The following is a 17,420-nucleotide window of genomic DNA, read 5'->3' as shown; positions in this document are numbered from 1 at the left end:
AAAATGAATTTTAGAAAACAATGAGTCCATGGTGGCTTTCAGAGGTAACTTCTACTTTCTGGGCAAAGTAACATAGTAGGATCACCAGGTTATATCTTTTCTTCAGCAAACATCAACAGAGAACCTATTGTTTCTTTGACCTTGCACAGTACAGGTAAAGCAATAATCTTATAAACCAGAGTCAAGGAGGGGCACACTAAGAAGGAAACAGAAAGCAGATTAGTAAAAGGGCACTAATAAAAAATAGATTTAAACTACAATTAACTGTTTTTGTCTGATACTAAAAACAGGAAACACTGGACATGAGAGTGGGTGTCCAAGATAACAGACCCTAAAACATTCAGATGCATTTACCAGGCCACTAGAATAGGAGTTACTTTATACAATGAGCAGTGGTAACCATCACATGTCCACAAAGTATACACCATCTGCTCCCGGTCTCTAGGAATTCTGTATTGGCAAGACAAGGAAAGGCAAATGTGACTCTTGTGCATTTGGGGCTACCTAATACTTTTATTAACCACACACAGGCTCCCGAGGAGGGTGAGAGATAAAAAGAGAAGACAATTAGGCCATTTCTTGCAGTATATGCCTATAGAGGCTTTGGGCCCCCAAATACCACTTACAGCTCAACCAACAATTTGAGAATGGAAACTGTGTTAAAAAATATTACAGAGAGCCCTAGCCAGTTTGGTTCAGTGGATAGAGCATTGGCCTGTGGACTGAAGGGTCCCTGGTTCGATTCCAGTCAAGGGCACATGCTGGGGTTGCGAGCTCAGTGTCCAGTAGGGGGGATGCAGGAGGCAGCCAATCAATGATTCTCTCTCATCATTGATGTTTCTATCTCTCCCTTCCTCTCTGAAATCAATAAAATATATTTAAAAAATATATTACCAATATTTCTCTGTACACCTTAATCAATTGCTTTGATTATATTATTTCTGATTAAGGGAGCATTTACCATTTCTAGCTAGCTGAGCAAAACTAAGTTTGAGCTCCTTCTATTGTAGTTATAGAATTCAATTCCACACATAGAATAAATATGAGCACCTATTGTGAGCAATACACTTAGCCTGGGTTTATAAATAATTATATTAACAAATATAAGTAATTATTGTTCATGACCCTAAGGAGCTTATAATCTATATACAGTATATAAAAGCCTAAGCGACTGGCTGACTGGCTGGTAGCTATGATGAACACTGACCATTAGAGGGGCAGACGCTCAATGCAGGAGCTGCCAAGCTGCAGTGACTTGGCAGCTGTGGTTCTCAGGGTTCTCAGGTGACACACCTGGAACCAGAGAGGAGGGAGCACGATTCTGGGGTTCATCACCTGAGAACTGCCCTCTCACAATCCGGGACCCCTCGGGGGATGTCAGAGAGCTGATTTCTGCCCAATCCCTGCAGGCCAGGCCAAGGGACCCCACTGGTGCATGAATCTGTGCACCAGGCCTCTAGTCCTCTATAATAAAAGAGAAAGATGCAAATTGACCATGGCCCGAATGCTTCCTACTGGCTAATCAGGGAGATATGCAAATTAACTGCCAACCAAGATGGCAGCTGGCAGCCAGGCATCTGAAGCGAACAGGAGGCTTGCTTGCTCCAGTGACGGAGGAAGCCAAGGTTCCCTGCCTGCTGCTGCCGGCCTCTAAGAAACATTGTTGCAAATATAGAAGGTAAACATTCCCCTGAAACTTGCTTTCAGCCAGCCGGGCTTCAGCCAGCAGGATAGCAACAGTGTTACAATTATAGATCCCAAACAAACCCAGATCCCTGCTTTCAGCAGCTGAGGTCTCAGAGCTGGAGCCAAGCCTCAGAGCTAAAACCGGCTCTCAGCTCCAGTGACAGCCATAGAAGGTAAAGAAATCCCAGAATAAAAAAAAAAAGGAGAGGTTGGGAGCCTCAGTTGCCCGCCAGCCTGAAAACAGCCATCATCCCCTCACCCAGACTGGCCAGGCACCCCAGTGGGGACCCCCACCCTGAAGCAACAAGATGGCGGCTAATTTGCATACTGAAGGCGGGTGGCAGCGGGCAAGGCTGTCCGCGGTCCAGGACCCGGATCTGTGACCCTGCTGGGGGGGGGGGGGCAGTGCTTGAGGCTGTCCACGGTCTGGAACCCGGATCTGTGACCTGGTGGGCGGGGGGCAGTGCTTGAGGCTGTCCGTGGTCCGGACCCGGATCTGTGACCTGGTGGGCGGGGGCCAGTGCTTGAGGCTGTCCATGGGACCAAGACATGGATCTGTGACCCTGCAGGGCGGGGGGCAGGGCTTGAGACTGTCCGTGGTCCCGGGACCCGGATCCGTGACCCTTCCCGGCAGGGTGGCAGCTTGCACAGAGGCGGATCGGCCGGGGTTGGGCAGGGCAGGACGCCTGGCTTCTGTCCAGCCCCAGTCACTCTGGGCAGGTGAGCAGCGCAGAGAGCCTCTGGACAGGGGAGGCAGGCCGGCAGAGGGCGGCCTGTACTCCCCACATGGCGGTGGTGACAGCTGGGAGCGCGCCAAGTGCCAAGCGGAGCCTGCAGGCTGAGCTGAAGTAGTGCCTGCAGGCCATCAGCGCCCAGGAGTGGCTGCGCAAGATCCGCCTCCTGGCCCAGAAGGTGCAGGATCGCAGGGACAGCCACCGTGGCAGGCCAGACTGACGTCCTCCTGGCCGCACCACGGGGGTTTGTGGATCTGCAAAGCCAGAGGCCTCTGGTGTGCACATCCCCCCTGACATGCGAACATCCCCCAGCACACGTCACCCTCCCGTGCCTGCAACAGTTGCAAACCAAGGCGTGCACAAGTTCCCCCCACCTCTCCACCGCACTTCCATCTACCCGGCATGCCTAACACCCCCACAAGATGTGCACACATCCCCTCTGATGCGCTTACGTCCTTTGGAGAGTGTCTGGGTGTTCTGGGTGCTGAGAGTGGGAGCCTGTGAGATGACAGTGAGAGGGCAGAGTGGTGATGCCCTGTTCCCACGGAGGCCACTGTAGCTACGAGATCACCTCTAGGGGTAAATGCAGGTGCTGAGGCAGGAGCAGGTGCAGACAGACACACCCGGTGGGCACGGGCAGCCCTTGCTGAGGTGCCTTCGGTCAGTGTTCAAGATCAAGAACCCAGAGGCGGGAGAAACCAAGATGGTGGCATAGGTAAACACTGGAAATTGCTGCCTCCCACAACAACTTCAAAAATACAACAAAAAGATAAAATGGACATCATCCAGAACTACAGGAAGGCGGGCTGAATGGAAATTCTATAATTAGAAGGAAAGAGAAAAGCACACTGAGACCCAGAGGAGCTGCGGAAGTAAAGTGCACAGGTATGGAGGCTCAAGCGTGCACGGAAAGGGGCTGGCACCTGAGGACGTGGCTGTCTTTTTGAATCGGGAGGGAGTAACAAGCTCCCGACTGCTCTGAACTCTGGTTCTGGGAAGTCTCTAGGGACCCAGGACTCATATGGGGAGAAACTGGACTGTCTGGAAGCGGGCAGAACTCGGAACTTGAGGGCAGCTTTCCCTCAGAGGTGCTTGCAGCAATTACAGGGACACTGAGACTCGGGGCCCCTTAGGGCAGGGCTGAGGATCACCCATAGCTGCTTGCTCTGCCCTTTGTTTCCCTGAGACCTCGCCCCAACCAGGCTGCCGCAGAGGCTTTTGCATATGAATGCCCTGGCCCTTTGCAACCTGAAAATAACCTAACAAATTGTAGCTGGGCCAGACAGACCCAGAACTTCCAAGAGAAGGCCAAGGCCACACAGCAGCTTGCATTGCTTCACAGGTGGGCCTCATCTGGGCACCTCCAAACCCCAAAAAAGGAAGAGGAATCTGCAGTTCTCTTCGTAGCTCCTGCTGGGTAACCTCAGGCAGAGGCTAAATTAGCACCTCCTTAGATCCAAGAGCCAGTGTACCCAGTGGCCAGAATGGGACCATCCATATTACAACTCCTCAGATCCATAAGGGACACACTCAGGGGGCAGACTCAGTGAGCACCAAAGCCCCACTGAAGCAAGTCTTGCCCCAGAAGGGTGTCTTCAGCACAGAAGTTCTCCCACTGCAGACACACCTGATTCTCACTGCCAATTGGCCTGGAGGTCAATTCCTCCCAGTGATCCTACAACAATCAAGGCATAACTACAACAAGACTGTGCACAAAGCCCACAAGGGGGTGCACCAAGGGTGCCCACCTCAGGTAACTGGGGAGGCTGAGCCACTGGGCCCTACAGGACACCTAGCACACAAAACCACTCTACCAACACAGGGAAGCATAAAAAATATGGAGACAAAGAAACAGGTCACAAATTACAGAAATGGAGGAAAGCAAACTACTGGATATAGAGTTCTAAACCACGTTTATAAGGTTTTTCAAGAATTTTATGGAAACCGCCGATAAATTTAGTGAAACCCTGGAGGATATGAAAAAAGACCAACTAGAAATTAAGCATACACTGACTGAAATAAAGAATAATATACAGAGATACAACAGCAGACTAGAGGATTGCAAGAATCAAGTCAAAGATTTGAAATACAAAGAAACAAAAAATACCCAACCGAAAAAGAAAAAAGAAAAAAGAATCCAAAAATATGAAGATAGTGTAAGGAGCCTCTGGGACAACTTCAAGCATACCAACATCAGAATTATAGGGGTACCAGAAGATGAGAGAGAGCAAGATATTGAAAACCTATTTGAAGAAATAATGACAGAAAACTTCCCCTACCTGGTGAAAGAAATAGACTTACAAGTCCAGGAAGCACAGAGAACCCCAAACAGAAGGAATCCAAAGAGGACCACACCAAGACACATCATAATTAAAATGCCAAGAGCAAAAGACAAAGAGAGAATCTTAAAAGCAGCAAGAGAAAAACAGTCAGTTACCTACAAGGGAATACCCATATGACTGTCAGCTGATTTCTCAAAAGAAACCATGCAGGCCAGAAGAGAGTGGCAAGAAATATTCAAAGTGATGAATAGCAAGAACCTACAACCAAGATCAACCAAGCCTTGGTTGCCGTCCGCGATCTGGTACCTCCATTTATTAATGTATTACATTAATTGGTACTAGGTACCTTTCTTTATCCAGCAAAGCTATCATTCAGAATAGAAGGTCAGATAAAGAGCTTCACAGATAAGAAAAAGCTAAAGGAGTTCATCACCACCAAACCTGCATTATATGAAATGCTGAAAGGTATTCTTTAAGAAGAGGAAGAAGAAAATGGATCTCTTACCATTTGCCAAAGCATGGATGGAACTGGAGAGCATTATGCTAAGTGAAATAAGCCAGTCAGAGAAGGATAAATACCACATGATCTCACTCATTTGTGGAATATAATGAACAACATAAACTGATGAACAAGGACTGATCCAGAGACGGAGAGGCATTGATTTACTGTTGGGCCTTGGAGGGAAGGTAGGGGAGGGTGGGGGTAAGGGGGAAAGATCAACCAAAGGACTTATATGCAAGCATATAGGCCTAACCAATGGACACGGACAACGGGGGTGGGGGGGTGAGGGCATGAGCGGGGGGGGGGGGTAACGTGGGGATAAGGACACATATGTAATATCTTAATCAATAAAAAATATATTTAAAAAAAGAACCCAGAGGTAGAGAGGAATTCCGTCCTCTCAGTGAAATAGTAGGATAGTCGGGGCAACTGTAGAGAAGGAATGTGCAGTTTGGATGCCAGCACCCATGAACGAAGGTTGCCCTGACTGAGCCTCGCTTGCTTGGGGCCTAGCGCACTCCTGCCGGGCAGCAGGTGACAGGATGTGCTTTTCTGAATTGATGAGAGAAAACGTTGATTCTCCTGCTGCCTATGAAGGTGGAAAGTGAAGTGGGGAGACATGTGGGGAGTGAGCGAGGTTCCCTGTCTGGGGGTTCCAAATCTGCTATTGGTTTCTTTCACCACTGACTAGAGATGTACAGGGTGTCCCCCCAAAATGTATACACACTTGGAATACCTACTAATTCCAATGGTTTTAAGCATAAGAGAGAAACAACAATGGAGCTGTTATCTGTTAAAAGTGTGGGCACAAACAGGTAGTTGGACATTCCCTGAGGGGTCTCAGATTGGAGAGGGTGAAGACCAGACTGAGGGGCCCCTTTCCCCCCCTACCACAGTGCATGAATTTCGTTTATCGGGCTACTAGTCTTATATAAAGAAAAAGATAAATGCATAAATGATTATAATACAAAATGGTTCAAGAATGCCATTGGAGAAGGCAAACCAAAGTGCTATGAGGAAATGTAGAGAGAACAGAGAAAAGCAATAAAAAATAGTACAATTTAAATGGGTACTAGCCTTCTAATAAATATAGCTCTTACTTGCAATTATTTCTAATGTTTTACTGTCTAAATGAGGCAATTCCCACACTGATTCCAGGAAGCTGTCCAGTAACGGGTCATTCATTTTGGCTTTAACTTCAAACTCATATAGCAGAAGCAATGTCTCACATGGATCATTGGAGAAATCCCCTAAAAAAGAAGCAAAAATACAACATTTTCTGTGATTACATTTTAATATTCTCTCCTAATCTCTCTTCTGGGGAGATTTTCTTGTTGAGAAAATTTAATTTTACTTACAATTTGAAGGTTATCCCAGCTTCTGTGAACATATTTTTTACATTTTTAAATCTATAAACTCACCAATACTTTCAGCACTCTGTATTGCAATCACTAGCATTGCCTCTGTTTCCTAAAATTATTGCCATGATGTTCCTTAAATAGCCTAAAAAAAGGCCTGCTGCTATCTAATTCAAATTCAGTGTTTACCTGTTTCATTTTAATGACTGAATTAACCAGACGATACAGTGTTGTATAAACTAACTGTGGTTTTATTTTAAGCAAAGGAAAGTTTCCAAATTGTTCCATTTAGTCCAGTGATGGTGAACCTATGACATGTGTATCAGAGGTGACATGTGAACGCATTTTTTTGGTTGATTTTTCTTTGTTAAATGTCATTTAAATATATAAAATAAATATCAAAAATATACATCTTTGTTTTACTATGGTTGCAAATATAAAAAAAATTTCTATATGTGACATGGCACCAGAGTTAAGTTAGGGTTTTTCAAAATGCTGACACGCCGAGCTCAAAAGGTTCACCATCACTGATTTAGTCAGTCAACAATATTTTTTGGGTATCACCATGGGAATAATCTTGTATCAGGAGACAGTTTTCATTCAGCCTGTTAAACCAAACTTTTAAAGAGTGTTGAGGTATAGCATACATAGAATAAACTGAATGAGGTGCATCAATCTTAAACAGCTTGATGAATTTTTATATATGTTTAAATCCATATAACCACTATCATATAGAACTAGTAGCCTGGTGCACAAAATTCATGCACATTAAAAGGGAATTAATTAGCGGAAATATTTTAATATTGCTATTTGCCCTTTCTCTATAATAGAAGTGTGAGAGATGAAAGGAAATTAGTAAAATGTATATGAAAATAATATATAAATGTATTAATAAATAAACAGTAACAAAAGGATATAACAACAACAGAGGCATGATATAAAAATGACAAAAACATGATATAAAAACAACAAAAACATGATATAAAAACAACAGTGATGCAAACAATGACTGATAAAGTGATTAAACTTATTCTAATATCTCCCTGTACACCACATTAAGAGTGAAAACACTTTCAGAGTGCTTGACTAATTTTCCTTGTGATGAAGTATTTAGAACATTAACTTTAACATCACATGCTCTTCAAACTCAAGAGAAAGCAACATATAACTGACCATGTGTGAAAACGGGTTCAGGTAGGAATATTCCTACTCTGTCTACAGTTTGTCCTTGTGATTTATTAATAGTCATCGCAAATACTGGCATCATGGGGAAATTGTCTTCAAATTAATTTAAATGGGAGAGTAGTGTGAGATGGGGACAAATCAATTCTTGGAATCAGAACAACCTCTCCTTCCACAGATCCTGTTAATACTTCAGCTTCGATTATGTTAGGTCACAATTTTTTGATAATAAATCTAGTACCATTACAAAGACCCCATTTACTATTGAGATTTCTCAATAGCGTGATGATTGCACCCACTTTCAATTTGAATTCATGATACGGCATTCCTGAAGGAGTAATACTATTAAGAAATTCGATGGGAAAATTTTCCTTTTCAGCATCATCTGTGGAATCAATGGAATCATCACTCAAATATGTGTGAAAATCTCCATCAAGTATATCCAAAATTTCTTCATTTAATTTTTGAACATGCTCATTTTTTGGACAAAGAATTGCAGGTTTAGATATATTTTTAATATTATCTATAGATATAGTATTTCCAAAGGTAGCTTCAATAATAGATCCATTACAAATCATTTCACAGGGGATTTCAATAATATCCATTCCTACATGAAAACTGCTATCAAGTTTGCCATCTCCAAATTTTACTAACCACCCACTATAAGCAGAATCCTCTGATCTCATATTTGTTATAAGAGACAACTTTCTGAAACATTGCAGTACTTTAAACTTGTTTGTACTATGGCAATCTCATAGCATGTGGTACGATACTGAGACATTGTCTAAAATTCCCTCCAAGAAGGAGAACTTTCCCACCAAATACAACATTCAAATTCATAAGTTCTCTTAATAATCTGTCTATGGCATTTATAGCATGACTGGATGCCATGGTGCATTCATCAATAATGAGAAGTTGGGCCTTTTTAATAGTTTTAGCAACTTCACTGTTTATAGCGAGTCTAGAAATTGAAGTTTCATTTAATGGAATTGGTAATTTATATTGGAAATGAAAGGTGCTTCTACTGAGAAGTAAATTTGTAGCAATTCCTATAGATGCTGTGGGTAAAACTACCACCACAACCTCTAATATAATGTATTAAAACTTTATAAAGATATGCCTCCATGCTCCATGGGCCGGTTCCTGCCTCAAACCTCGCCCTTACTTGAAACAGCTCGGGGAGGGCGCAGCTGTTGCTAAGAGGACCCAGGACTCAATGGGTCCACTCTCCGAGGGCCGGTTCCTGCCTCAAACCTCACCCTTACTGGAAACAGCTCCGGGAAACAGCTCGGGGAGGGCACAGCCGTTGCCAAGACAACCCCTGCAGGACTGACTTCCTTCAGGTTGGTCGAGCCTGGGTCGTGACATTGCACCCAGGGTTTTTATATAAATAGACTAGAGGCCCGGTGCACAAAAATTTGTGCACTCGGGGGGGGGGGGGTCCCTCAGCCCGGCCTGTGCCCTCTCGCAGTCTGGTACCGCCCAGGGGATGACCACCTGCTGGTTTAGGCCTGCTCCCCAGGGGATTGGGCCTAAGATGGCAATCAGACATCCCTCTGGCAGCCCGGCAGCCCTCGGGGGATGCCCACTTACCAGCAGGGAGTAGACCTAAGCTTCAGTTGGACATCCTTAGTGCTGCTGAGGAGGCAGGAGAGGCTCCCACCACCACCGCTGTACTGGTAGCCATCAGCCTGGCTTGTGGCTGAACAGAGCTCCTCCCATGTGAGAGCACCCTGACCACCAGAGGGCAGCTCCTGCATTGATCATCTTCCCCCTGGTGGTCAGTGTGTGTCATAGTGACCAGTCATTCCAAGTCCTTCTGCTGTTAGGGTCAGTTTGCATATTACCCTTTTACTATATAGGATAGAGGCCTGGTTCACGGATGGGGGCCGGCTGGTTTGCCCTGAAGGTTGTCCCGGATGAGGGTAGGGGTACCGCTTGGGTGCCTGTCCAGCCTGGATGAGGGTATGATGGCTGTTTGCAGCTGGTCACACCCCCTTCAGGGTGGGGGTCCCCACTGGGGTGCCTGGCCAGTCTGGGTGAGGGGCTGAGGGCCGTTTTCAGGCTGGCGGGTGACTGAAGCTCCCAACCTCTCCTTTTTTTCTTTTTTCTTTTTTTTAATTCTGGGATTTATTTACCTTCTATGGCTGTCACTGGAGCTGAGAGCCAGCTTTAGCTCTGAGGCTTGGCTCCAGCTCTGAGACCTCGGCTGCTGAAAGCAGGTCTCTGGGTTTGTTTGGGCTCTATAATTGTAACACTGTTGCAGTCCTGCTCGCTCCAGCTCTGACGGCTGAAAGCAGGTTTCTGGGGTTTATTTACCTTCTATAATTGCAACATTGTTTCTTAGACTGCAGCTCAGAGGCCAGCAGTGGCAGGCGGGGAACCTTGGCTTCCTCCATCACTGGAGCAAGCAAGCCTCCTGTTCGCTTCAGCTTCCTGGCTGCCGGCCGCCATCTTGGTTGGCAGTTAATTTGCATATCTCACTGATTAGCCAATGGGAAGTGCAGTGAAGTTACGGTTAATTACCATGTTTCTCTATTATTAGATAGGATACTTCCAAAACTCACCTTCCTTTCCAGTCAATACCACCTTACCAGAGTTAACAACTCTTTTGACTTTTATCTCTATTGATTGTTATTTTCTGTTCTTGAACTTCATTGCTAGTACACAGATATATAATCAACTTTGAATGGTGACCTTGTATCCTATTACTTGCTAAAATCATTTATTAGTTCCACTAACTTCTTGTAGATTCTTTGGAATTGTCTACATACAATCATGTCATCTGCATGAAAATAGAGATAGTTTTATTTCTTCTTTATCACTCCACAAGTATACCTCATTTTATTTCACTTTGCTTTAATAAGTGCAAACCAATTAATGTAATACATCATATCAAGAAACGAAATGATGATCTCAATAGTCAGAAAAGCATTTGAAAAAATCCAACACCGTTTCCTGATAAAAACAATGGACAAACCAGGAATAGAAGAGAACGTCCTCAACATGATAAAGGGCACTTGAAAAACACACAGCTAACAATATACTTAATGGTGAAATACTAGATTCTTTCTCTTTAAGATTAAGAACAAGACAAGGATGCCTACTTTTACCACTGCTATTAAACATTGTTCTAGAAGTTCTAGCTAAAGAAATTAGGCAAGAAAAAGAAACAAAAGACACCAAGACTGGAAAAGAAGTACCGAAACCATCTCTATTTATACACAATGCGATCTTGTAAATAGATCCCTAGGGAATCCAGTAAAATACCAATAAGACTAATGAACAAGTTTAACAAGACTAGAATATAAAAATCAATCCTATTCCTATACAATAGCAATAAACAAATGGAAAATAAGATTAAGAAAACAATTCCATTGACAATAGAATCAAAGAGAATAAATTAAATAAAAGAAGTGCAAGACTTGTACATTGCAATTTAAAAGATGTAAATACATGGGAAAATATTCCTCACTTAAGGACTGGAGACTTAACATTGTTAAAATGGCACTACTTTCCAAAATAATCTAGCTTTTTTTCTTTTTTCAGAAAATGACAGGCTGATCCTAAAATTCACATGGAAATTTAAGGGTCCCAGAATAGCCAAAACAACCTTGAAAAGGAAGAGCAAATTTGGAGAATTAACACTCCTGATTTCAAAACTTAATACAAAGCAATTATAATCAAGACATGGTGATACTGGTAAAAGGACAAACATATAGATCAGTGGTATAGAATTGACACTCCAGAAATAAAACCATGAGTCTATGGTCAACTAATTTTCCACAAGGAGGCAAAAACCCATGTGACGGGGAAATAATAGTTTTGTGTTTTGTTTTATTTTAAAATAAGTGGTTCTGGGACAACTGGATAGCCACATGGAAAAGAATGAAGCTTGGACCCTTACCTCAAACCACATATAAAAATTAACCCAAAATGGATTAAAGATCTAAATGTGAGAGCAAAAACTATAAAACTCTTCAGAAGAAAACACAGGAGTAAACACTCATGACTTTGGATTTGGCACTTTATTCTTAGATATAATACCAAAATCATGAGCAACTAAAGAAAAATAAATGGGACTTAATTGAAGTTAAAAAATTGTGCTTCAAAGGATGCTGTCAAGAAAGGGAAAAGACAACCCAAAGAATGGGAGAAAATACTTGCAAGTCCTATGTCTGATCAGAAAACTTGTATCTAGAATATAATAAGGACTCATATGACTTAATAATAAGATGACAATAACCCAATTAAAAATTGGGAAAAGGGCCCAGCTGGCATGGCTCAGTGGTTGGCCTATGAACCAAGAGGTCATGGTTTGAATCCCAGTCAGTGCACATGCCTGGGTTGCAGGCTTGATCCCCAGAGGAGGTTGTGCAGGAGGCAGCCAATCAATGATGCTCTCATTATTGATGTTTCTATCTCTCTCTCCCTTCTTCTCTGAAATCAATAAAAGTATACTAGTATATTTTGTAAAAATTTGGAAAAGGGTCTGAATAGACATTTCTCCAAAGAAGATACACGAATGGCCAATAACCATATGAAAAGATGCTCAACACCATTAGTTGTCAGGAAACTAGGTCATAAGGCAATCAAAACCACAATGGGATATCACTATACACTCACTAAGACAGCCAGAATTAAAAAAATAATTGGATAATACAAGTGTTGACATGAAGGTAGAGAAATCATAAGCATCAGACACTACTGGTGACAATACAAAATGGTGAAGATACTTTGGAAAACAGTTTAGCAGTTTCTCAAATGACTAAAGATAGAGTTACCATATGAGGAGACCATAACATAAATATATATATTATGCAAATTAGGCTGGGACGCCGTAACAGACACGACCAGACAGGAGGAGGTTGTGTGCGCAGGTGAGGCCCTCCCTGAGCAGAGACAGAAACAGAGACGGAGGAGGGCGGGGGGGAGGGGGGCAGGCCTAGCCCCTGTGCAGCAGCTTGGGTCATTTCCCCAGAGGTGGAGCAGACACAGACAGGGACATGGGGGCCAGCCTGAGCTGCCGCGCCATGGCTCGAGCAGGCCCGCTGGAGCAGATATGGACAGGGATGGGGAGGGGGGGACCTGTAGCCTCTGCAGCTGAGCGCAGGTTGGGAGAGGAAAGGGCAAGCCTGCCTGCAGCCTCTGTGGCCAATCACAGGCCCTGAGAGGAAAGGGCGGGCCTGCCCCTGCCCACAGCCTCCCAGGCTGTCTCAGGCCCTGAGAGGAAAGGGCAGATGCCTGCAGCCTCCAAGACCAATCGCCTGCAGCCTCCAAGACCAATCGCAGGCCATGAGAGGAAAGGGTGGGCCTGCTGGCAGCCTTCGTGGCAGAGCACCAGCCCAGAGTAAAATGTTGACAGCAAGTCCTTTTAGTGTAATTGGGACATTGGGGGCCCACAGAATGATCATTTCCTTTTCTATGAAACACATAACTCTGACACACTATTTACAATTAAATAAGTTCCATATATTTTGACGTTTTAAAGCCCTGAAAAGTTACATATAATGATCAGCAAAGTGAGAAGATGAAAAGAATTTTTAGGCTTTTAAAGATGTAACTAATTTCTGTCGAGAAGACAAACCAATTCAAAAAGTGATGGTTTTATTGTCCTATAGGCCATTAGCCAGATTGTATCTAATTTAGCAGTTTTACTTCAGGCTTTCATCTTTGGCAATCTCCTTTGAATAGCATTATCATCCTGCCAGTCCCTTCACTGAGTTAAAGAGAACTTTTGCATCTGCTATTATGTATTTGATTAAGAATTATGTATTTAACACATGCAAAATTTTGTTTTGACACAATAAAACAAAAGATCATTTGATTCTTCCCTGGAACACAGAAAAGCACAAACTTGAATCATTGGTGTGGCTTATGCTAATTTTCCAAATATTGTTAATAAATTTCATGTAGGGATCTTCATAGAGCCAAGAATTCTCTCTTTCAGGCCTACATATTCAGCATCTCCAAAGAGGGGGCCTGTTATTCTGTGTTTTGTTTTGTTTTCTAATACTCACCAGAGGATATTTTTCACTGCTTTTTAGAGAGAGTGGACCAGAGGGAAAGGGAGAGGGAGAAGGAAAGGGAGAGGGAGAGGGAGAGGGAGAGGGAGAGGGAGAGGGAGAGGGAGAGGGAGAGGGAGAGGGAGAGGGAGAGGGAGAGGGAGAGGGCCCACTCGCAGCCGAGGGTAGGCCCTCGCCAGCAGTCCCACCTCTGTGCGTGAGCTGCAGAGGAAAAACCTTTTCTGACCGCTCATTGGCTAAGCTCCCCGTATGCTACTTGCAGTGTTCTTGGTAATTTTCCTAATAAGAATGCAAGAAGGTGATCTAGAGTTTTTCCACCTCATTTCTGGAGGGAAAAAAAAGGTCTTCTGCTGGAGGGGCTAAGAAATGTCATATCCTGTCCTAGCCAGTTTGGCTCAGTGGATAGAGCCTCATCTTGTGGACCACAGGGGCTGGGTTCAATCTGATCATGGGCATGTACCTAGGTTGCAAGCTCCTCTCTAGCTGGGGCCCAGGTCAGGGCTCATGCAGGAGGCACCAATTGCAGTGTCCCTCTGACATTGATGTTTCTCTCTGTCTTTCCCTCTCTCTTCCACGCTCTCTAAAAATCAATGGAAAAATATCCTCAGGTGAGGAAAAGAAAGAAAGAAAGAAAGAAAGAAAGAAGAAAGAAAGAAAGAAAGAAAGAAAGAAAGAAAGAAAGAAAGAAAGAAAGAAAGAAAGAAAGATAGATCATATCCTATGAAAGAGACATCTTGAAAATGCCTAAACAAAGTTGTCATTTTTTCGTGGTGAAGGACTGGAGTCTGTGTTCATGAAAATACCTTGGTGGCTGCGGTGGCCGGCAGTTGCAGCAGCAGCGGGATGATGGGGGCAGCGCCTTCGTCTGATCAGCCAGGTTGCCTCCTGCAGAGGGAGGCCTACTGATGGCTTAGGCTCATGGGTAGTGGGCCTAAGTCATCAGTAGGACATCCCTTGAGGGCTCCTGGACTGTGAGAGGGGGCAGGGTGGGCTGAGGGCCCCCCTGAGTGCACAAATTTTGTGCACTGGGCCTCTAGTGTAGCATATAAAACCATAGACAATACTCTGCCCTGCCAGCTAAACTGAATTTCTGCTGGTAGAGGACCTATGCTGGGCTTGGTTCTAAAGCTCTTAGGTTTGCTCTGTTTATCATAACCACTAAGACTTTCAATAATAGCACTTGGTGAATACTTTATAGCAAGGTCAAAATTATAGCATTAGAGATACATGAAATTCTTCCCTGCAATGGCTTACAAAAACAACTAAAGGATTTTCTCCATCTTCTTGTTTTTGAGAAAAAGGTTTTACAATATCACAAAATAAATAGCTTAAAGAGATCTAATCACTGTGATGACTTCCAGCTTTAACTTTATCTTTGGCTCTTTATGTACAAAGTATGATTACAAGGACGTTCCTAACAACATCCAAAAGTTATATTCTTAAAGGGAGACTCTGAAAAGGGACAGAAAAACAGATTCAGAAGCTGTGCATTCCCTTGTGTTACAAAACTTTGAAGTGTTTTATAATTATAAGCATTTATCCTTGGTATACTTCTTACTTCCCTTTAAATCTCCTTTCTCTTTTCCTGGACACCTGACCTGCCTTGCTATTAGCCTGGAACATGGAACTTGCATCCTCTCCACATGAATGTCTTGCAAATAATTGGTCTGAGGGAAAAGTGCCACAATTGAGTTGGCTATCACAACTCAATAGTACATGGGATAAAGACTTAGACATTTCTATACAAATGGCTAACAGATAGGTGAAAAGGTGCTCAACATCACTGATCATCACATAAATGCAGATCAAAACCTGTCAGGATGGCTATTATCAAACAAACAAAAGACAGCAAGAGTTGGCGAGGTGGTGGAAAAACTGGTGGGAGTGCAAAATGGTATAGCCACTATAGAAAAGAGTATAGTACTTCCTACAAAAATTGAAAATAGAACAACCATATGATCCAGCAATCCCACTTATGGTATTTATCTAAAAGAATTGAAGTTAGAATCTCGATGAGATATATGTACCCCTATGTTCATTGCAGCACATAACTGAGATATGAAAACAACCTAAATGTCCACTGATGGATGATTGGATAAAGAAAATGGGATATATACACATAACAGAATACTAGTCAGTCTTTTAAAAGAAGGAAAATTCTGTAACATGAGACAACATGGATGAACTGTGAAGACATTATGCTAAGTGAAATTAGCCATCTGCATGATATGAGGTATCTAAAATTTGATCTATCACATACACAGAATCAAAGAGTGGAGTGGTGGTTGCCAGAAGCTGGAGGAAGGAGAAATGGAGAGTTGCTAAACAATGAGCAGAACATTAAAGTTAAACAAGATAAATAAATAGAGATCTGTTGTACAACACTGTACCTATAGTAAACAATGTTATATTATGTATTTAAAACTTTGTTGGGGGGAGGAAAAAATGGTGGCAGAGTAGATGGACGTGTCCCTAGCCTTGTCCTGGAGCAGATAGAATGAGCAGCTGAAATGAATAACATCCACCCCAAATTGGTGAAGGAGATTCAGCTGGTGAGAAAATTTGCAGCCAGGAAGGGCAGAGGACCCCTGGAGAAAGGTAAAATCAAGGATCTGGGCAGGAGAGATCTGCCAGACCTATGAGCCCAGAGGGTCAGAGAGAAACTGCACAGCACCAAGCTGCGTGTCTTGAGACAGGCACAGTGTCTGACTGTGCAAAGGAGGTCTGCAGGACTGCTGGGGCAGGGGATTCTAGATCTGGGTATATAATCAGGAAAGACTGAGCCCAGAGGGGTTAGACTGAAGGGCTGCCCAGATCGTGCAGTGCAGGCAGGAGAGGGGCTCACAGAAGGGCAGCTCTTTCCCCTCTCTGTGTCCTGTGCTTTTCTTCACTGAACCTAGTTCATAGGACCTTTCAGATATGGACACTTACCCATGGCTGAGGTGGAGGAGAAGGTGTGAATTTGTGGAGTCTGGTGAGAGGAGAGGGTCCAGGAGAAGTGGCAGTGAGTCTGGCGCTGAATCATACCTGAGCCCAGGACCTGGGCAGCCATTTTCTCCTGAAGAGGTAGCCCCTCCCTCCAGTCTCCATGCAACCAATACAGCCACACTCAGAATACACCCTGAATGGTACCAAGATTAAAAAAACATCTGAATAGTCCCTGAGAGTCCACAGGGACTGGCCTAAAGAGAGGCCTTCAGTCCCAGCAGCAGGAAACTGAGAAATTGCAAACAGTACAGAAGACTGGGATCTTAAGCCAGCCAAAGGAACGACACTTCACTTTTTCATTTTCATTTTATTTTATTATTATTTTGTTATCTTTTTTCCCTTTATTTTCCTTTTTTTGTATGGTGCTTTATTTTCTATTTCTTTTTGCATTATTTTCCCATCATTCTATTTTATTTTATTCACAATTTTTATTTTTATACCTTTTTTAAATCATTTTTTTGTAAATTTATTATTATTAGTAGTAGTATTTTCTTCTCATTCTCTCTTCTTATCACCTCATCCCCTATTTCCTCTATACTGAACTGAGGTCCTCCCCATATTCATCCAATTCTTAACCTTATTTTCTGTATATAAGCTCAGCCTCTACAGACTCTAGTCCCACACTCTTTGCTGGGTGTTTGGTGTTTGCATTTTTTTGGTTT

General features: G+C 43.4%; 1 protein-coding gene across 1 annotated transcript in view; it reads right to left on the bottom strand.

The window, feature by feature from the left end:
• Positions 1-17,420, bottom strand: part of TEX11 (testis expressed 11) — a 422,533-nt gene that overhangs the window by 33,709 nt on the left and 371,404 nt on the right. The window contains exon 25 of the mRNA XM_059678680.1: positions 6,305-6,454. Coding sequence (XP_059534663.1) covers positions 6,305-6,454 — 150 coding nt within the window. The remainder of the gene's footprint in view (positions 1-6,304; positions 6,455-17,420) is intronic.

Source organism: Myotis daubentonii, chromosome X, assembly GCF_963259705.1.
Source record: "Myotis daubentonii chromosome X, mMyoDau2.1, whole genome shotgun sequence".
NCBI classification, from domain to species: domain Eukaryota; kingdom Metazoa; phylum Chordata; class Mammalia; order Chiroptera; family Vespertilionidae; genus Myotis; species Myotis daubentonii.
This window is presented reverse-complemented; position numbering and strand designations above follow the sequence as displayed.